The sequence below is a fragment of the Sitodiplosis mosellana genome, unplaced genomic scaffold (genome assembly GCF_009176505.1).
Source record: "Sitodiplosis mosellana isolate CC-2019 unplaced genomic scaffold, AAFC_SMos_1.0 Smas_scaffold_6150, whole genome shotgun sequence".
NCBI lineage: Eukaryota > Metazoa > Arthropoda > Insecta > Diptera > Cecidomyiidae > Sitodiplosis > Sitodiplosis mosellana.
This window is the reverse complement of record NW_022601391.1, coordinates 4,023,148-4,045,419: the sequence shown is the minus strand read 5'-3', so window position 1 is coordinate 4,045,419 and position 22,272 is coordinate 4,023,148. Positions and strand designations below refer to the sequence as shown.

At 35.0% G+C, this 22,272-nt stretch overlaps 2 protein-coding genes across 5 annotated transcripts in view; one reads left to right on the top strand and one right to left on the bottom strand.

Moving 5' to 3' along the window:
• The first annotated feature begins 276 nt into the window (after window positions 1–276).
• Window positions 277–10,216, top strand: LOC129574215 (putative fatty acyl-CoA reductase CG8303). The gene is made up of 7 exons (XM_055455870.1): window positions 277–832; window positions 6,375–6,716; window positions 8,149–8,656; window positions 8,763–8,849; window positions 8,938–9,292; window positions 9,406–9,663; window positions 9,742–10,216. The coding sequence occupies exons 2-7, from the start codon at window positions 6,486–6,488 to the stop codon at window positions 9,893–9,895; spliced, it is 1,593 nt and encodes a 530-aa protein (XP_055311845.1). The 5' UTR covers window positions 277–832; window positions 6,375–6,485; the 3' UTR covers window positions 9,896–10,216.
• LOC129574214 (sodium channel protein para-like) overlaps window positions 10,134–22,272 on the bottom strand; it is a 19,025-nt gene continuing 6,886 nt past the window's right edge. For all 4 annotated transcript variants that reach the window (XM_055455868.1, XM_055455866.1, XM_055455867.1 and 1 more), the window contains exons 8-22: window positions 21,964–22,015; window positions 21,659–21,825; window positions 21,013–21,186; window positions 19,728–19,890; window positions 19,160–19,347; window positions 17,227–17,410; window positions 16,904–17,032; window positions 16,465–16,667; window positions 15,797–15,964; window positions 14,918–15,028; window positions 14,155–14,277; window positions 13,343–13,534; window positions 11,645–11,872; window positions 11,316–11,580; window positions 10,134–11,213 (exon numbers count right to left, since the gene is read on the bottom strand). In XM_055455868.1, the coding sequence (XP_055311843.1) occupies window positions 10,435–11,213; window positions 11,316–11,580; window positions 11,645–11,872; window positions 13,343–13,534; window positions 14,155–14,277; window positions 14,918–15,028; window positions 15,797–15,964; window positions 16,465–16,667; window positions 16,904–17,032; window positions 17,227–17,410; window positions 19,160–19,347; window positions 19,728–19,890; window positions 21,013–21,186; window positions 21,659–21,825; window positions 21,964–22,015 (3,126 nt within the window). In that variant the 3' untranslated portion in view covers window positions 10,134–10,434. The remainder of the gene's footprint in view (window positions 11,214–11,315; window positions 11,581–11,644; window positions 11,873–13,342; window positions 13,535–14,154; window positions 14,278–14,917; window positions 15,029–15,796; window positions 15,965–16,464; window positions 16,668–16,903; window positions 17,033–17,226; window positions 17,411–19,159; window positions 19,348–19,727; window positions 19,891–21,012; window positions 21,187–21,658; window positions 21,826–21,963; window positions 22,016–22,272) is intronic.

Here is a 22,272-nt window from a genome sequence, read left to right as displayed (position 1 = left end):
TCCATCAAATTAAATCACAATAATTCATAGTATTTTCATAGGCCCTTCTACTCCATCACTCACTCACACAGTAGAATTGCACGTGTATGGGGATCACAAGCAGTTAAACTCTGCAACAATTTATATTTAGATACGACAATACAATTATTGAAAATTCTTCTGAAAACATGATTGCATTGGTAAGCATAGTATGTATGCGTGTTGCTGGGAAGAATGTAGACATGTTGCGGTTTCAGTTTTAGTTCGCTTCTTCTCTCTTTACGTTTATCACGCGTCACCTGCGCTGCTCTTTAAATCTTTTAATCGAAATCGCTGTAATAAAACCGGGACATGTATCGTATTTTGTGTTGTAGACCCAAATCTCTCTCTATCTCATGAATGGCAAGTAACACAGTGATCTTACGATCAACGAGCATGCGAAAAATTTGGAGGGAGAAAAAGGTTTTTTTTTCGTGTTTTCTCTTGTTCATCAAAAACCGAGACCGTGTAGCGAACGAGCAACATGTTGAACTTGAAGCTGGGAATTAGTCAACAGTCAGTTACCGAAGAACACGCGACGTAGTCGCCACGGCTCAATTTGAAAGTAATAAAGTGATCAATACGTATTTTTAGGTGTCCTTTAGTTCAGTGTGATTTGATTGAAAATTGTTTTTCGTTTGCATAAAACAACAAATTAAAGAAGAAAAAAATACAAAAAATCAAACGATTGATACATAGAGTTGGTAGCTATTTAAATTCAACTCGAAAGGCAACCAACCGATCAATTTGGAACTTTGGATGAAGTTGCGTCGAAGGTTCATTTAAAATATTTTGACAACAAAAGGCAAATAATGTAAGTCGATTGGAGTAACAAGTAAACAGTAACACCTAATTTCAAATAAGCTCGATAAACATCATTTTGCTTCGAATATAAACAAAATTCAAGTCAAAGAGTAAATAACTGACGCAATTTTGCGGCAGAAATTAAAGCATTCGTGGTTTGCATGAAATGGGAAAAGTAAATAAATCGTGTACACTGTTGGCACAGAGATATAAGGCTAACAAATGATAAAATCACCATTCCATTGAATCGTTTTCGGAATTTTCGTATTGTTGTGGCCATTGAAATTTGACAAACAAAATTTAGGCAACTGCGTCTAGAAAAATATTCCTCTTAATTTTGGAAACGTTCAGTTTAAATTGAGATAATATAAAGCAGAGACGAGTTCTGACGCATTTCGACGGTATCAGTTGGTTTTCGATAACAATATTTTGCATAGCACTGTACTTATTATTATACATTACGATACAGCATATTTTCTACAACAGAATATTATACCTTGAATGCTGCTCTTACTCTCAGTTGTGATTGCTACGTACGATATATACGTATTATCAGTAATTATCGATTCAGTGGCTGGTTCTTCTCTTCCATTTCATTTTGATTTTGGTTTTGTTTCAAGTAATATTTTATATAATGTAAAGGCAACCAGTTCCAATTTTTCAAATTATTTATAAAATCTTTGCGTTATACATAATCAAAATGCAACAAAATTTCTTGGATATCATATCATGCTTAAGGTACAATCTAATTTTTTAACCGGAAGTGTGACTGCTCAACAAAAACTAATTTTCAGAAAGCAAACAAATAAATAAACAAAAAATACCATTGAGCCCAATTTGTTCATCCATCTCTCTCTCTCTCTCTCTCTCTCTCTCTCTCTCTGCGTGTAAGCCGTTTCTACAGTCACTTTCAATAAGCTCGCACATTTTTCGGTAGAATACACAAAATGAAACTGTTCACTATTTCATTTTCTGCTATGTGTGTACCTGTACATTTACGTGTACGTGTACATGTGCTTGGACTTTTACGTACTCTCTGTTATAACAGACGCTGTACAATTTTTCCTTCTCTCTCTACATTTTGTTTTATGTTCGCATGACCTTGGTGATTCAAAACAATATGCATACACGATAATCTCGTGAAGAGAAAAATAAAGACGCACGCAGTTGACATCTCCAATGAATGTGGCTTGTAATGCTTGTGTTTGTGTATGAGCGCACCAGAGAAAAAAAAAGAAGCTTGCAGTCTAGATGTTTCTCTGTTTGTTTTGTGCGTCTCATTAAATAATTTAACAATACTGACATTTTATTGAAAATAAAAAGTTACCAAGCGCAAAAAAATGCTAATTCATCAAACAGCCATGATAGAGTCAATCAAAGAGCTTATGACAGTCTTAACCATGAGTTAAAGGATGAACGTTTGGTGGACGCACAGTTAGACGATCTAATTGATTTGGCCAATCGAACACTTCTTAGTGAAAGACAATCAATCGTTAAATGCGCGTCACAATACTTCAAGGAATATCAAAGAGTCTTCTGATTTGATTTAACATATTGAGTGTGGGAACGACAGAAAAACAATCAATACCAACTACATGTTCCACAGTTGTTTTATTAGACTTTACCAACATTCGTTTGAATAATATAGGTTGAATGTTCAAAAAAACATAGCAACTGTGTAGCCTATTGCCCAGAAATATTGACAGAACGATATTTGTTGATCATTTAGTTTCAATACGTATTTCAAATTACGTTTTGACGTCCAGAGTTGCAGTAAACAATCAAATGACCGGTTATTTATACGGCCAAATCTATAAATAATATCAACTCTTACTAAGTCTCATACATTGAACGCAAGATGTGGCCCGATTTATTGTTAGTGTTGTCGTCATTTTGATTAGAGCATACGAAGTCGATTTCATACACACATCTTTATGTTATTGCATCTCAGTCAAAGCCCGACTTTGCCTATTATTGTGCGCATTATTATTATTGCATGAAGGAAGAAATATGCGCACGTGCAGTGCTTGTGATTGGTTTTTGCTACGGCAACATTTCAATTAATTAATGTTTTCACCTTTGGCCACATCCGATTGTTTATGAAAATGTTCGTAACTGTATAGATTAATACTTCGTGGAATTTACCTTAAATATCACATTTTGATCTCTTCACTGAACAATGACTTTTTAATCATTATCAATGGAATAATAAAAACATGCCATAATTGCATTGATATTTTGCACAGGATAATTGTATAAGTCGGTTGTCAGCAGGGAAAGAGAGAGAGAGAGAGAGAGAGAGAGAGAGAGAGAGAGAGAGAGAGAGTTGCATCAAGTAGCAATGTGTCGTAAAATAAGGTGCAGTTGATTTACAATTGAAAGCAAATTCATTAGTAAATTAGCCTTCTTTTTTGCTTATAAATAATTTTATATGCAACACAATCATTATGCTCGGCGAATTTCTCCAATGAAGCAAAGCCATAAAGTTGATTGAAGACTCGTTGATTACAAAAAAAAAATCGGTATTTAAATGGTACTCCGAACAACAGATCACATTCCATCCAATGTCTTTTGACCGATTCGACCAAACGAGACATTGAGATTTAGTCAATGTAGTTTTCTATGCCCATCAAAAAACTAAACGAACCGAAAACTTTTTATTGTTATTTCTAAGACTTGATAACACCACTATTGATACATCTAATTTGAGAATGAATCAAATATTTGTGTGATGGATGAAAATTTATGCAAACTTACACACGTTCGTGGAGTCAACAATAACATGTCTGCTATTCCGGTTGCCGATACGCTCACAATACCGCATGATTGTATCTTAACCTTAACACAAATTGCCACAATCAATTTTAATCGCTTAGTACTTCCGAGATCAACGAGATGTTGATCTACGTTGTTATCGCATATATAAAGTTCATTGATTTTTTCAGAGTCTGGAATTTTAAGAAAATTGAATAACCAAACTATGAACATGTTAATATTTTGCGGCGTAAAAAATGAAAAATTCTCCCTTTGATGAACAAATTTCGTGCAGTAGAAAAACTGATAGAAATTATTTGCATACATCAAACAAATATTAACGTTACATACACATTGATAGAGTATATGAATTGATTGCAATTTGTTTTCGTAACTTGATCAAATGTTTGTTTAAACTGACGAAACTGGAAAAACAGATGAATCACGTTTAAATACTCTCGGTTTATATATTGAAAGTAGTAAATAAAATCCACACAGAAGATTATTATTGCTGTTAAAATATATTTCGGGTAATCAGTAATAATTTCTAATATAAACGGTGCGTTTTCATCTTATAGGCTCTTCGAAAATGAAAGAAAAAAAATTAAGAAACGTGAAATAAGATTAGTTGAAGGTCTCCAACTTTCGAAAAAAAATGTGTTACGCATACGAAAGAATACGACTTACGTGTAAGCGATTCATGTGCAACGGTCAAACGCAACAACATTCGATTAAAATTACCATCAACTTGGTTGTTCCAATAACATGCAAGGTCATTACGTTAATTTATGAAGAATTGTGAGCATCGCATCGCAATAGTTTAGACAGAAACAGTTATTCGGCTGAACGTACGTGTGTATGCAATGGGCTTTCGCTGGATTTTGGAAATGTTATGAGATTTTACCAACACGTTGCTTTGATTTCATTGAAGAGATAAGTTTTAAAAATTAATTCAAGCACCCAAAGCATATTCAGCGAATTTAAAATGTGTCACAATGACTGGCAATGGTCAAAACGTTTTTCTTCTATTTTTATCATTGAGAAGCCGAGCGATCGTTTTTTTTAAATTTTAAATCGAAATATTATTATTAATGAATTGAATTTAAAAAAAAACATAATGAAGATAGACCATTGGAAGAGTTTATTTGTGCGCGCCATCGCCGGAATATCCAAGTTGGATGATCCAACAGTCCCTAAAGAAATCTCGGTTTCGCTTAATAGCGAATGTCAAGGTACTCGCTTGAATCAAAATTGCATTCCATAATGCAAGTTTTTTTTAACCATCGTCCAAATATTTTATGATTACCTTGACTTCAACACATCGGAATTTGCACATAATATCATTTTATGGTTTCTTGAGCAAACTTGAGTAAAGGAAATTTCGTTTTCTTCTTACTATCAGTTCAAATTGACTTCATTAGATTTTCCTCCATTAAGATTCCATTTGCCAAACTATTCCTCGTGGAATGTTGTGAATCTTCACGTAAAATTGAATTGAAAAAGTGAAAGCTACATAGACGCACATCATTGAGAGACCTTCTATCTTGTCGATTACATGGCAATTCACAATACATTTTGAATCCACCCTTTGCTGATGTCGAATAACCCTGAAATATCTAATTTATACGAAAATCCAAAGCACATGGGCAAGATACGGATGTATGCGACAAATTAAAAAAAGCGAAACCCAAAAAAGTGTTTGAGCAGTCGCTGATTAATGTGATAGAATGGTAATTTTGCTTGGTCGATGATTTGTCTTTGACAAACGTCGATAAAATTACATCCAGTGATTATAAAGTAATTGTCTCTAAGCCATGAATTCAGTCATGTCACATAAAATAGGTGCATATAGTTACCATTGACCGTGATTTCTGTTTTTTTTTATTTGTCCCCGTAATCGGTTTCGGTTGCTTTTCAGTTTCATGTTTCATTCACCTCTTGGCATTTTCAAGTTTCAATTGAACGCGCCATTCACTCCGTTCATTTTTTTTCTTTTTCTCTGTCAACGTTCTCCACAAGAACTAGTTGTCTTTCGTAATATTAATTTGACTGAATAGTTAAATGATTTGATTTTCTAGTTTTCTGTAGATTCTATTTTCGATTTTAGTGAAAACTTTGATATGTTTCAACACAAAACCAGTTTCGATCGTAAGATTTTTTCTTTCAATAAAACCGGTAAAAAGGTGATGGCGAATTTCTTCATTATTGGCACTTATGTTAAAATATTCAGAACCTGTTGTAAAATTTAAATATATATAGAAGTAAGTAGTTTTGCAGTCAACATCTCATAATGTTTGAGTCAACAACCAGTAGAAATGAGCTTCAATATCACGTGGACTTACCCATTCTTTATTGTGATTTGAAGTTCCACTGAATGTCCACTAGTTAGCTAAAAGCATTTTACAGTAAGAAATTGCATAACACATCACATCACACACATCGAATGCGGATATATAATGCCCATAAACCTTAAATGCATCATATTTCGTCTTTTGCATTTGTTTTGTTTTTTTCTCTTTGTTACTGTGTCGTTTTCGAAATACCCAACGTGCTAAGTCATGTTGGTTTTTCAACATTTTTTCCTTGAATAAAGTTTATGTTTCACGAAATAAAAACACGCGGAAGACCTAAATGATCGAAAAAAAACAAATCGAGTCACAATGATCATGCAAAAACAAAGATGTTTTGGGTTTTTATTGTTTATTGAGTTTATTTGTGCAATTCATGGAAAAAATATGTGTCAAAAATCAACCGGAATTCAACACATATTGATCGAAAAAATTTGATTTCTTTTTCAGTTCGTTGATGACCAGTGAATATTCAAGTCGATTCCAGCCGGACAATTTATAAGCGATCAGTGTTTTTTTTAATTCGAAGTTGTAGAGAGAGAAATTACTTTGAATAAGAAAATGTCGGTAAATAATAATGAAATATTGAATAGTGAGTTCAGTGAGCCGTCCATTGCGGAATTTTATGCTGGAAAGAACATTTTCATTACGGGCGGTACTGGGTTCCTTGGCACCGTTTTGATTGAAGCATTGCTCAGCTCTACGCCAAAAATCGGCACAATTTATTTGCTCATCCGCGAAAAATATGGATCAGACACCAATAAGCGGGTTGAACGATTGCTGTCGAAACCGGTAAAATATCTTGTTGTTTTTTTAACGCAAAATTGTAACAGTATTCAATCATTATATTCAGTAGAAAAATTGTGTAAAGAGCATTTTTCAAAATTTTGTCAGATTTACTTCTACTTTTCTCTATTGACTATATCCATTAAAAACTATCAAAATGTTTCTTGTTACATCTCATTATGGACCAAAAATCAAAAAGCAGATTTTGTAGTTCCAATTTTTTCATCACTTTTGTGCGGATAGGGTTGAATGAGGTGTGATCTTATTTGTGTATGTTTCAATGGTGACCACATGTGGTTTAGTGGATTTCCGTAATACCGGTGGGAATTAGCATCGTATTCAATGTATGCATTGAGACGCTGGAAAATTTTTCGACGCGCCACCTATAGCAAAAGTTTCCGCGCCAAACAACTACTGTGACAGCCAATTTTGCTTTTATTAATGCCCACCGCGTAATACATAAGTCTCGTGGACAACACTATAGTGGATATCTTTTTTTTTCATACAGAACAACTGGAAGAAATGTGAAAATTTATGTTGAACTTGGTGGAATGAACTCAATTCCAATTCAACGCGCGGTTTTCTCAATCATAAGGAAAAATTTGATCTCGCCTATGTTCGCCTATTGTCACATCAGTTCACGTGTAACCGTGTAACCATGTAACACCGCAAAAAAAATTGTTGATAATCTGTCCAGTTCAGCAAGTTTTTTTGGGGCGATTATCATCGAAGAACACGCCAATCATCATCGTGATCCAGTATGCGGTTGAACACAAAGTGTTTTAAACAGCTTGTCAATTTCACAATTCCGAAACTGTTCAAGAATACGTTCGTTACTCGCACTGACCAGTAGCGCTTTCTACTTAATTGAACACGACATTTCGTACTTCGTACGCAGGCTCCCCATTGTATTCGCCTTCAACAGCCATTTTACGATTTGAACGTCATTATGCTGCAGATAGACTTTAATAGTAAAGATGTAGTGCAGTCCCACGACCATTAAAACTGAACTGAAAATTCCTGCTCGGTGCGATTGAGCAACCAAAAATTGCTCATAATTAGAAATGATACAAGTGTAAAACGGCAGATCAAAATAAATTCAATGTCTTCGTTACGTTACTTTAAGCCAAATGTACAGCAAACTTTTAACCAGTTGTATCCGCATGCATTTTTCCACAAAGTCACCTTAACACCAAATAATTCCTTCAATATTTGAGTGTTCACACAAATTTGGAACGAACAATGATGATTTTCATTTGAAAAAAATTTAATCAAGAATGTACATTGTTCATTTCTCAGTGAATATCACCGTCAAATATGTGGAGTAATGAAAAATTGGTACAAATAATTGATTTCTCCCTTAGTTATATACATCTACGCCGATGTGGTTTGACATAAATGAATACTTTTTTTAACGGATACTCGTATTTGTTTGCAGATTTTCAATTCACATTCGGCGGAAACATTGAAAAAGGTGGTACCCGTTGTTGGTGTGATGGATGCTGTGAATATGGGTTTCGATGACGAAACATTGAATGAGCTACGTGAAAAAGTTAACATAATTTTCCATGTGGCTGCCACAATTAAATTCAATACACATTTACGTGTTGCAATCCAAACGAATTTGACGGGCACACTGCGGTGCATTGAATTTGGCAAAAGTTTAAAAAAGATGGATGCGTTTGTGCATTTATCGACGGCTTTTTGCAACAGTAATTATGCTGGTTTGTTGGAGGAAAAAGTATACGCACCGGCTCAGGATCCATATGAAATGCTAAAGATGGCTGAAAATGACGATGCTTGGGCCAATATCAAAACACGCGCTGACTGGCTACATATAACGAAAGAGCATCCAAACACTTACACATTTACAAAACAATTGGCCGAAAATTTAGTAATGAAAGAGCTTGCCGGTTTTCCAGCAGCAATTGTGCGACCTTCGATTGGTGTGTGAATAATTTGCGTCAGATGCATTCGTTATGCTAGATTGAATTAACTTTTAGTTTTTGTTTGATTGTATTTTGTTTTTGTTTTTGTTTTTTTTTCAAATAGTTTACGGCACGTATGAGCATCCCGTGCAAGGTTGGGTCGGCAACGCGAGTAGCGGTCATCTCGGTTTCTTTGCTGGCTACTACAAAGGTAGTGTGTTCATCTCACGCAATCGCATTACATATTGCTTAAACTTCTTGATGAGTCAAATTTCATTTTTCGTTTCGATTTTTTCCAGGTTTATTCCGTACAATTTATGGAAATTCGCAGTCAAAGATTGATCTTATACCAGTCGACTATACGATTAATGCTTCAATCGTGCTGGGATGGTATGTTGGAACCCGAAAATTGGAATTGCCAGAAGTCATCCATTCCACTTCTGGTGATGTGAATCCATTATCTCTAGAAGAATTCACTGACATATTGAACGAACGAGTCCGCGTCAACCCAAGTCTGAAAATGGTTTGGGTGCCCCATGCCAAAATCCGAAATGGCCTTAGACACACCGTCTTCTTCTATCTGTTTCACATATTCCCCACAATGATTTGGTATTGGCCCGAAAAATTACTTGGTCTTGGAATTCGACATCACACGTACGTTAGGATAATTATTTAAGAAAAGAATGAAAATCACAAACACTCTGTTTGCTTGTAAGCACCACTTTTGATTCTAACGAACAACCGAACTTTCAATGTTTATTCCATAGGAGCCTCGAATTCATGCGTATGTTCAACAAAGGCACCAAGGCGTTCCACTTCTTCTTGAACAAGAATTTCCAATATTCCACGAAAAACGCAATGCGAATCGCACCATTGATGCACCCAAATGACGTCGATCGATACAAATTCGATGCTAGCGATCTCGACTGGAGTGAACTGCTTGAGCGAAACTTTTTGGGTGTGCGTCGGTATTATTTCAGAGAAAGAGGCAATACATCACTAAAACACGTCATCGTTTATGCATTGTATGTATATTAAAAAGGAAGAACGGTTTCCGACGCAGACAATTAAAAAAATAATAAAACAAAACATTTTTCTTCTAGATTCCAAACATTAAATTTCATTGGAATGGCTGCAATGATTTGGTATTCATACAAGCTGTTTACCGGTATTGAATCAGCGTTCGGTTTGGGACTATCATCACCGGTGCTTATAAGTCTAGGGTTGCTTCTTGGAAGTTTTTTGATTTGGCTATAAACCATCGATAGTTTTGCTCCTTCTTTTTAATCACTTTTTGTTGTTCATATTCTTTAACTGAGTATTTTTCTTTTAATTTAAATAAGTTATTTTAGTAGACATTTTGATATGATACATTTCACCTGTGTACACTGTATATTCGCTGATCAAAAAATGTTAAAATGTATCTTCAGAAACAGAAAATAAAACGCAATCCAAACGGTCAATTAAATTATGTAATCTGTGGAAAATGCAATTATTTTGGTTGTGTTAATAGTTCTGTCTTTATTTGAAAAAAATATAAATAAATATTAAATGAGTATGCTATAAACATTTAATAAATTAAATATGTATTCAATTTAATTGCATTGAGATATCTTGAAATTTAAAGAGATGACCATAGACAAATTTAGTAGTATATCTATTGGTAAGTGGTACCAAATGCTATGCACTGATTAGTAGAGTGAAGTAATTTATAGCTTAGATTGAAATTCGTGCGTGCGTGCGTGCGTGCGTGAATGACTTGTTGATAAGTGGCAAGTGGCAGTTTCAATCTACTTTCACTTGTTGCAGTGTGTTTTATCTGATATTGACTGCATTCGTCTTAGGGCTTGGTTCAATGCGATCAAAACTTCGCCACGGTAATGTTGTTGTTCGTTTCGAATCGGGATTCCCAAAAGTTGAAGATTTTCATCGGTTGGCATAACACTTGTCCGAAGTGATGACGACTTATCTAATCGATTTAAGAGAATTGGTAGCTGCGTTTTATGAATGAAAAGTGGTTCTTCAACGGTTGCAATTGCAGACCATTTTTCATTGAAGTCATTTATGTCGTCTGTTCGTAGTTTTTTTGATGCTGACTCGACTTCATAGGCAATTGTGTAATAGTTTAGAATGATAGTGAGCACCAAATTAACGATGATCATAATGCATATGTACAAGAATGACCATAAATAAAGAAAAATGACAAATGCATTGTAATGATTTTTTGCTACTAGAACATCGTAGACTCTATCCCACCCAGCTGATGTACTTATTTGAATCAATAGAATAATGGCTTGTCCAACGGTGTGAAATGAGATTTTTTCATTGATTGGCGTAAGATTTGACACACGATTGAATGCACTAGCTCCGATTAATGCGTACACAAAAATTACCAAAAATAAAAATAGGCACAAGTTGTAGGCAGCAGTTTTCGATCGATTCAATGCGGCAACACCAAGTTTTAGCTGTGGTGAACAGGATACAAGTAATGAGTTAAACCGTAAGACACGAATCACACGCAACAGAACGATTGATACAATTACGTTACTGCAAACGAATTCTAACGTAAAGAGCTCTGAAATTGTATGAAATAGATTCGAATTAGACACAAAGTTTTATGGTTGCACGGTTTTTTTGCGTTCTCTCTCTCTCTCTCTCTCTCTCCCGCTCAACCCACCAATCAATACAAGGGTTACTGTCACTGCATCGAAGAAGTTCCAGAAACTCATCAAAAATATGCGCCGCAGCGAATGTAGTCGAAGTGCTGTTTCGATGATAAATAGAATTGCGCAAACCAAGTAAATGTATTGCAGTATATTGGCGTACACTTCATCCAACGCATACTGATCAAGTGCGAGAGCCAACATGTAAAAAACACAAATTGTAAATGCGACCCAGTCGAAATACGGGTTTCGCGCAAGCATCGCTAATTTTGATGAAGTCTGAAATTTACCAACAATATTTTTTAGAACAATCGGTCAAACGAATGAAAATGAAAAAAATTACATTTCCGGCCGGCTCAGCATTGTTTGATGCATTTGAATGACTCACTCCAGCGTTTGTTGTTTTATTCGATGAGCTAAATAAATCGCTCAGATTTCCTCTTTGCAAAATTTGCCGAACTAAAATTCCAATGATCAAATTGGCACAAACAAAGACGCCCAGCACAATAAAAATGACAAAATAATTGAACATGTAAATGTTGGAGTCTTTCAACGGCTGCGTATATACATCCTAAAGAAACAAAACAAAAATAAATATAAGTAAAATATTGCGGTGTTCTAAACATTTGTACTGTTTCAATTGACTTTATTCTTCACTATTTGGTATTACCACATACGCTTTATTATTTACTACTACCCAAATATAGGTGGCGCTACGCAAACGGTTTCGCTTATTATTCCAGAAATATTTTCACAATACCAAAACAGCTTCATGTACAATGTGAGAAGTTTTTCTTTCACCTTACGATAAAGACATTTTCTATTCTTTGTAACGCAAATTTTTATCAAATATCATTCAACCTTTATTCAATGAAAATTATCGTACACATGACAAATACTTTGAAAGAAATGTATATTTCGACTTTATGAATATAAAAAAGAAGACGAATTTTCTCCATGAAATGAACTGTTCTAATGGATGAAATGAAAATTGTGTTGAAAAAAAAAAAGATTCCCAACTTTTCGAGAAACTAAAATGGAATTTCCCAAACGAAATGAAATAATCAAATATCCCCATTTCAATTTTATCCATTATGTAAAGAGGCAGTTCATTATTTTTATCCCGTGAATTTGCGTAATTTGCGAGATGTTTTTTCCTCATATTTCCACTCTTTTGTGTCATACTCCGACAAATCTAAGTCGTTTGTGCGTCGACTGTGTTGAGAGTAATGAACACGACGGATCTCAATTTGAAACATACAAAAATGAAACTCTACTCACAATAGTTTGCTTTTCATAAAGTTACAAAATTTAATTAACCATTTTGCAGGAAATTCTCTCATGCATGCCCGCCGCACACACAAAAGATGGCTTTGTTGCACTGAGCCAAGCCAATTGAGATGAAATGGCTTTAAAGAAAAGTCGCTTTAATAAATGTAAGATTTTGTGTTTGATGCAATGGAAAGTTAGTTTCTCGTTTGCATCGTTTCTTGAGCATTAAAAAAAAACTTGAGTCAACAACGACTATACAAAAGGAGAGAATGAAGTAACTGAAAGCAAACAACGACCACAAAAAATAGATAAGAAAATTTCCGACGAATTTCGCTGCAAAAATATCTAAAAAAGAAAAGGTTGCGAAAAATATGAAAAAAATATATATATTCGGGAAACGAAGGAAAAAATACGTGAACTGCAATCTCCCTCAAGGCAATTTAAATCGTTCTCTCTCTCTTTTTTTTTTGAAAGGTAAAGATTGAAAAACTCGTTTCAAACTTTTTTCTGATTTTCGCTATTGTTTGCTTACACGATAATCACTTTAATATACTTTAAACAGGATGAACAAAAAAAACCGAGCGTACGGCAGAGGAAAAAATAGAAAAATCGCTGAAATTTAACATATTCGTTTCAAACACATAGCAAACTGACCACAAGCCCATTTGGATTTCGCACACAGAAGTGTGTAAAGCAAACTGTGAAAATGTAACCACAACAAAACCGTGGTGGTAAACTGGAAAAGTGTATAAGTGGAAAAAAGACTTACCCGTGAATCGACCGCATCTTCAATCAAACGTATCCATCCTTTTGCACTTGCTACTTGCAGTAAACTGAGATAAGCCTCGATGACGTTGTCAAAATTCACCGGTCCATTCGTCCATTCATATTGTTTAGTCTCGCATGCATTGCGAGTGGCCACAAAATCGATGTCCAATCTTGTTTGATTGTTAGCAACGCACTGCGTCGCGCATTACACATATTAATAGGATGTTGGCCGGCAAATATACGTGTATACATGGTGTGTTGTGGTTGTGTGTCGTTGCGGGATGCGAAGTGTAAGTGTTGGTGATTCAGAGGGAGAGAAAAATATTAGCTTATGTCTACGCTCACTATGGATGCTAGTTGTGGAGGGCTTTGTGCGTTCGTTGTTTTTTTTTTCATTTCTACTACTATTTACTCAATGCTCGTGGTATCTCAGTTTACATAGAAACACACCGTATTGAGCGCGCAATCATCAAAAATAATGAACAAACTATCCGATTTTGAATCAAAGCACCGTTTAATACTGAAATGCACGTGCATCCCTTTTACAGACCTTCGGAGAATTTTGGAGCAAAGCGACATTTTTTTCTACTTAATTCAGTTTTCTTTGCCAGAGGACAGACGCGTGTGCATTTCTTTAGGTGAATTGAAGAACTTCATTTCTATTATACCCAACGAACGTAATTTAAAATTTACAACAAATATGGATAGCCGTGCACTTATATTGGTATCCTTAATAATACAATTTGTACTGACAAAATTGCAGTGAAAAATATCAACTTGAGCCTAGATCTATGCTTATAGACTGTGACTTACTTCATAAAATTTGCCCGCAAACATTTGAACACCCATTATTGCGAAAATTAACCAAAATGCAGCGCAAACGAGCAGAGAATTGAAAAGCATTCGGACCTGATGCGAGATTGTGATCGCAATCATCTGCAACAACATGACAAATGACAAAAAAAAAGATTCACAACACTTTGATTTGATGTCATGGCAAATTTTTCGATGCAAAGCAAAATTAAATGCCGTTCAATAAATGACTTCGTTTAATCTGAACTCGAATGAAAAATTTTCTATCGATTTGATTATTTATTCGTCAGTGTTTGATCAACATGAAAGGAAAAACCTGTCGAATAATTCTGCTACATATCGCCATTCCAACCGAGCATTTGTAATTTAAAATTGTTTTTCAAGTTTTAAAAGGGGTATCACGGAGGAATACAAATTAAAAGAAAACCGAAAATACGAATATTTAATTTACGATTGATGGCGTTTTTTTCTTGGCATATTCTCGTTTCCATTTTATTTTCTCCGTCTTCGTTTCACTATTTAATCGTAAATAAAAACGAATGGAAAAGTAAATGAAATGGAAATTCACTTGACACGAAACAAACATATGATAATGGCACCCAAAAAGGGTAGTTGTTGTTGTTGTTGTTGTAATCGAGCCAGTGAATAAATCGTTCTTGAAAAATTAATAACAGCAATCGAACGATTCGATAGAAAATAGAAGAAACGAATCGCAAAATAAAACTAAAATCAAATATATTAAAATGGTTTGCAAATGAATTACCTTTAGACCTGAACATCGTGACACTATGGATAACGGGCGCAGCGCCTTCAAAATCAATATTGTCTGATTTGCCGCACCATACGATGGTGTGCACAAAGCAACGATGGGCACCTATTTTCATTTATGTAGCAAATAGTGAAATTCCAATGACAAACAATTAATACAAATTTTTCGGTTCAAAGAAAACAGGAGTGAGTGGAGGGAAGTGGGTGAGTGTAACGGCAGAACAACAAATAAGCCAAAAAAAATGAATGGAAAATTGACTTGTAGCCAAAAATGATAAATTAAAATAGTAAAATAAGCCAACACACGATATGATGAAACGAAGCGCGATCTAAGGATATATTTTTTGTTGGAACGGCTTTTCTCCACTCCTATCCACATTGCTCCCAATACAATTTTTTTTGGTTTTTAATAAGACTGCAAAACGAATAAAACATCAAATCAAATGAATAACGACGAATAACAGCAAAAATAACAACGGTGAAAAAAATCAAATGAATTGAATTGAAAATGAAAATACCACCCGATTCAAGCCATTCTACATTTGCACATTCGCAGCTTGTACCGCCACCTATGTGGTGTTATCTCAATTATTGACATTCATAATACGTTCGAACAGTTGACAGATTATCGAAACATTGTAAATGCGATAAAGCCACATAGATGGTGCTAGGAGCTGGGAATGTGCAAATCTGCTTGCTTCGAATCGGTTGGAAAATACCTACGAGAATATCAATCAGGAATCGGGCAAATGATACACTATATTCATACGATAGAGGAAAATAGTGGTAGATGGAGAAGGAGAGGGAGAGTGAGAGAGACGCTTACATGCAAAAAAGCAAGGTAAGAAAGGCGCTTATAAACTAAAACACTCACGATGGTATTGAATAAATCGATCAAACACCAAATGTTTTTGAAATACGATTTCCAGCCACAGGATATGGTTTTCGATAGGAATTCAATAATCATTACAATACAAAATGCTAATTCGACAACGAATGATGTTCCCGCTGGTGTAAGTGAAAAGCTGTTCACCGTGTGTACCTGGATCAAAAGGGAAAATTCATTAAAATTCTTTCTGCCGTTTCGTTTTGTTCTAATTCGAAAAGGGCGCAAACAAATGACAGAGACAATGCATTCATGTGCATCGCATGAACAGAGGCTTTAAACGCGAAATATATTCACGTTGCTTTATTTTTCCATATATATTGCCTGATCCGAATTATTTTTTTTTTCTTTTGGTGTATGCGTTTTTTTTTCTCGTGCGGATATCACAAGACATATACACACCAAGTCTAATAGCTTATTTGAGTGGGCCCTATCTTTCTTCCTATATGTTGTTTGTTCAGTTTTCATTCTGTTCCATTGAATTCTAATTTGAAAGGCCATTTTATCTTTGTTTTACTTCATCTCTCTGCTGCGTTGAGATGCGACTATGCATTAAATTCTCATTTCGTTGGTTTCATCCTTTGTTTTTCGGTGGTTGGATTTCCGTTCCGATTACGATTGAATAACGATTTTATGTTGATGTATACGTCTCTTACCAGTGCTATTGAACCAATGAATATGATGGCCAGAACAATGTATTCAACGTAAGTACTTTCATTGAATTTCAATGCTACAACGCGAATTTTGGACCACTTGTTAATTGTCGCATCGTCCTCATCACCATCTTTGGTGGCTGCTGGTGCCACGACAACCACGCTCGCTCCCGTTTCATTTTTCTCCACCACATCAGCTTGTACCACTAGAATGAAAATTACGCATAAAAAAATACGATAAATTTGTTTGAATCGACCAATCATCATGGGATCATGAAAAAAGGAGAATTGAATCATTTTTTAAAGATATGTGTAAATGCGAAAGGCGATTTGAAAGCTCAACAACAAATCGATATGGAGGACAGAGGGACAAAGGGAGAGAGAGAGAGAGAGAGAGAGAGAGAGACTCTAAATTTTTTCAAAGCAACAAAAAGAAGCTCACCAGTCGGTTTTTTGCTGTCCTCGCTGCGATTCTTATCGTTCGGTTTATTCGATGAAAGTGTAATTGTTGTGGACGGTGGTGCATCAACTGGCAACGACTCCATATCATTTTTAATTGGCTTATTTGCATCTATTTCGAACGACAGAGATGCATGGAAAGAGAAATAAACAAGCCAGTGGATCAGAGAGATTCAAACATTTATAATATGCGCTTCGATTGGACTTGATGTTCTTTTAATGCAAATGAAATTGGAATGATGTTCGAATGGTAAAAAGGCATATAAAGCCAGGGCGCTAATAAACATTCCATTGACTTTAGCTTACCATAAATCTTTTGTATGTTCGGTTCAAGTAATTTTTCCTTTAAGAATGTGTGCAAATTGAATTTTCTATTGGACGACGATTTGATAGTTGATTGCTTTGAATGGGAATTTGAATCTGGTGCGTTGCTCGCAAGTACGGACGAATCATCATTTGTCAATATCAGAGCAACGAATAAATGCATTATCTGTAGAGCAGAAAATAAATGATTGAAATTTTTTCGAAGGAAAATAAACACAGACATTATGCATACACTCTCATCGCAAAGAACCTACACATATATTTATATATATTTTCTATATACTGATTGATTGGTGAGACGTAAAAGAACATAAGTTTGTTTTACAAGCCACGGAAGGAAGCATGTTTAAAGTCAACTTGGAACATTCAAATGTTCTTCTATCGACTTGGAAGACTGGTAGAAACTGGCGCATGGCACTTTCATTGGTGTGCATGTGCCCCGAATACTATGCGCAGTCTCTGTTCTTTTCATTCATAACAACAGGTGTGCAACAACAACTACGTTGGGCGTCCAAACGTGTTAATGCCCATGAACTGCTGTTATGAAGGGGTGGTATAAACTTAACTATTTACACTATTTCAGCAAACCGACATTCTTTTTTTAATAATAAAAAAAACTTTAAATTTTGATTAAAACCTATATTAATTATATGATATATAAATTATATCAACGATTTCTACCATAAAAATCTACTAAATTGGGAGCACGAATCGGTCAATTTTGTATATGAATCGATACTAAATAGAGGGATAACAGGACCAAATACGGTGCGAGTAAAGGTCTAACACTATTCAACATTTTAATTTTCTACATACAAACAGTGGGCAGAAGAGAAGGGAATGTTTGAAAGAGATAGAAAATCTTGTTCTTCCGTGGCGGCACAACTTTCCGCTAGTCTGCGTATGGAACATCTTTGCCAAGGTTTCCACCACGAGAGAAAAAGTAATTTCAATGGAAAATTTTAAATTATTAAAATTTCAAAAAAACATACGTTCTTTTACGTTTCACTACGTATACATCGACAATGAAAATGCGATATTATCAGTTGAATATATAGGCAATTGTCTTTTGAATTATGCATGCATGACTGAATCATTCGATGGGACTGTCGGTGCGTGCACGGATCGAGCAAAAATGCATATAGGTATGAATGTATTTGTATATACAGGGTCGCTAAGAATAAACACGGTATTACAGATATGTTTCTGAAAGACTAAAAGTTGTTTTAAAAACACAACATGAGTTTCAGCTACGCTAGAATGTATTTTAAAGAAAACTACAGCAACCCAAACTTATTCTACGTTCCTTTTGAAGGGTGATTCATAATACGTTCTAGGAACATATGCATGCGTGAGCGCAAAAGATCACGATGTTTTTAAATGGAGATTTTGCATTTTGAAATATTTCGAATCTAAAATGCACTTTTGCGCTCACGCATTCATATCTCCATTACCATTTTTAGTCTTAGCGACACATGTGTATATGGTGCTTTCTGAATTTGATAGAGCGTAAACAGTAAAACGGACTGAACGATGTCGACATCGACATCAATATTCAACCAAAATATACACTTTCCGTTTATTCCACAATTTTAATCAAGTTTTCCGTCGATGTTACAGTTCGCACCAATATTTGAGCTCATCAAACAAAAATGATAACAAAAAACTCGTTCGCACACTCACATACTCACTCAAACTTTAGCTTGCCGAACACAAAGTAACTTTTAATAATAAATTTATGCAAAATATGTGTTCGAAATATGAATATGAATATGAATATGAATATGAAATTACTCTAGAAAATCTAGTGAAAAATATACAGCTCCAAAGTAATCCCGGACAACAGCCGTATAGATGAATTGCAAAAATAAGTGAAAAAACGTAACCAAAAAATGCACATAAAATAATAACTTACAGCAAAACTTCCGATAAGGGCCAAAGCACAAAAGTAGACAATGCTCGGTGCATCCGTAGCCACCATACAATCGTAGAATGATTCAACCCATTCACCACACAGTGAACGAAACACCACCATAAACGAGTGGAAAATGTCGGTGAAATTCCAACGAGGCACCTCGTGATCATAAAATAGATGGACGTTATCTAGATGTGGCGGCATTTGCATGTGTGAACCCCAAAAATGCAATAAAATCAAATTCAACATCTATCTAACTGAATGTAATGCGTGCAAAAATGTCTAAATCAAAACCAGCACAGACCGACAGCCAGCCAAAGCACACGGATCACACTACATTTGCAAATCCTTGCAATATAGCTTGCTAGAAATGAGATTCGGACTAATATTCGGCGACATCCAAATTAATAATGATACATTTTACATTTTACGTTTCATTGAGGTTTTCACAATGCATTGGGAAAATATGCTTTAGCATATGCAATTCATTTACAAAATGTTGCATAAATTATGTTGCCGGTCGCTCCCGTTATAAAATGCGTTGTTCATTCGAACACAAATCACTTACCGACATAACTTTTACCAAATGTACGGCAACCGAAAACAACGAATATGTAAATAAACATGCATAGAACTATTGTCTGATTGCGCAACACCGAAAATAGATAACGCACGCGCCTAAGTAATAATTCAAATGCAGGTACAATTTTGCCCAGACGTAATGGACGAAGCTGTGTTCCGAGACATCCACATCGGTCAAATATAATATGGTGAATTTGTGAATTTAGTATCGTCGCATCGTTGGACGTATTTGGGAAAATGTAAAAAAAAAGAAATAAAAATAACAAGAATGAGAAAAAATAAATTCAAATTAAATTGAACTGTTAAGAATAATAGGCAAAACTTATCGAAGTGTGTAGGAACAGGAACTTGAAGCCATCGTACGCAAAAGAGAATCATATTGTTGTTTTAATCACGGCTAGACAAATCAAAATGCAACAGTTTGAAGTCTTTTTTGCGTACAACGGATTTAAGTACCGCATTTTGTATAATCGGCCAAGGTTGGCCTTTTATTGATGACGAATAAATTGGTTTGTATTGAATAAAATATTTTCCTTATAAAATCAAAAAATATCAAAACTAATCAGTCCAATGCAAATATTCTCCAAAAAGATATCTTTTTTCAATTGTGCGCATAGCCCATACTGATGTGCTTGGGACACCTGATTGATGCAAATACTTTGTACATTTGCACGAAATACAGCGCTAAAACATATGATTTTCACAGTATTCAGTGCTAGGGGAATATCACGCTTAAATTATTTCAAATATTTCAAAAAAATCCAATTTATCTCTAAGAATCTGTCGTATGAAATATGGTGGATATTTGTGAATACGGCGGAATATTTTGGATTTTTGTGATTATGAATGATATTTAAATGTATTTATTTAGATTTAATGCAAAAAATCTCAAATATCTCCAAAATCCACAAAAATCTGATTTATTTATTCGAAATATTCGAAAATATGTCATACAATTGATGTTTATTTCAAATATCTCAAATATCTCACAAGATTCAGGAGCGTGATATTCCCCTAGATTCAGTGCAAATTAGTACTTCTGAAAGTATCGTTGGCTACTATTGTTCTTTGCAACAGTATACTGGTTACTGTGTACATTTTCTGAATTGAAGCCAAACACAGTCAGACAGAAAGATAGACCAAGTGCGGAAAGAGACGATTACCAACCGCCAGACATCCACGGATACATCGACAAAGTAAACGAAAAATGCTGAATAGAAGAAAAAACATACACGCAAATTGAAAAGCGAAAGCAATGCTCAACCACTTACCAGTCGAAAAGCACGCAACACAGATAAACCTTGAACATTTTCCATGCTCAATTCAATGACACCGACTACGGTCACAATAAAGTCAAACGTATTCCATTCATCTCTGAAATACTGTGCCGGTCCAAGTGCAGTCAGCTTTAATATTGCCTCAATTACAAACACCACAACGAAAATCTGTACGCATACACATACAGTTTCCATGCAGGAGCATCCATCAACGCAGTAACAGCAAAGTGGCCAAAAAATATGAATGAAAACAGAACAAAAAAGAAAAACGGAAAACAATGGTCAAAATGCCAAATAATAGCCACTCAAATCAAATAGGAGGCAACGATTCAAAGACGTTGCGAAGAAAACGCATGAGAAACTTATTCAAACATGATCCACATGAACGACAACAATATCAAAATTCAAATTTTAAACAGAAACAATGAGTTTATTTGTCGATTCGGTTTTTTTTGTTGGGATTTGTTGCATCCGATGATAGCGCATATTCATTAGGTATTTTGAAAACATCCGCCATTTGAAGCCATGGAACATCTCATGAGAGCGAACCAATTGAATAAAATGTGCGATGTTGAAGTTTTGTAATTTCGGCATAAATGTTGTTCTTGTCGTTGTTCATGTGAGTCACAATTAAACTTACGTAGTTGCCAACAGTCAAGACATCACTCAATTCTTCACTCATTTCATGATGATCTAAAGCCATGAACAGCGTATTGAGTAGAATGCAAAGAATGATAAACAGGACGGCGAATGGATTGTAAATGATTTTAAACACAAATCCTTGAAATTTAGCCAAACATCCCGGATCTGGAAGAATTAATGACACAATCAAAGTGTACTTTTCATCAATTGGACGAGTGAAAGTGGACGCATATTGACGAGTAAATAATGTTAGCATCACTTTCATCAACTTCACAATTGAATTAAATGCTTGGTACTACTTACTCTTCACTTGCTTTTTGGCCGAATCGGCGATTGATTGTTGTTGTTGCTGTGTCTGGAAAAGTTTTCACTTTATTTAGCTCCTTGTAAGACATATGTTTTGTTTGTTTGTTCTTCTTTGAATTTTCTTTCTTGTTGGTATTTAATTTATCGAATGAAAATAAAAAAAAAGTGTGGTGCAATAAGAGTCAAGTCTTGCGGCTATCGAATTGTACCATTTGCCTTGAAGACAGAAGAAAGTGACAAAGCGAACAAAAATCGAATGATTCACCAGGGGGGGGGGGGGGTCAAAACCCCAATCCAACAAGGAGC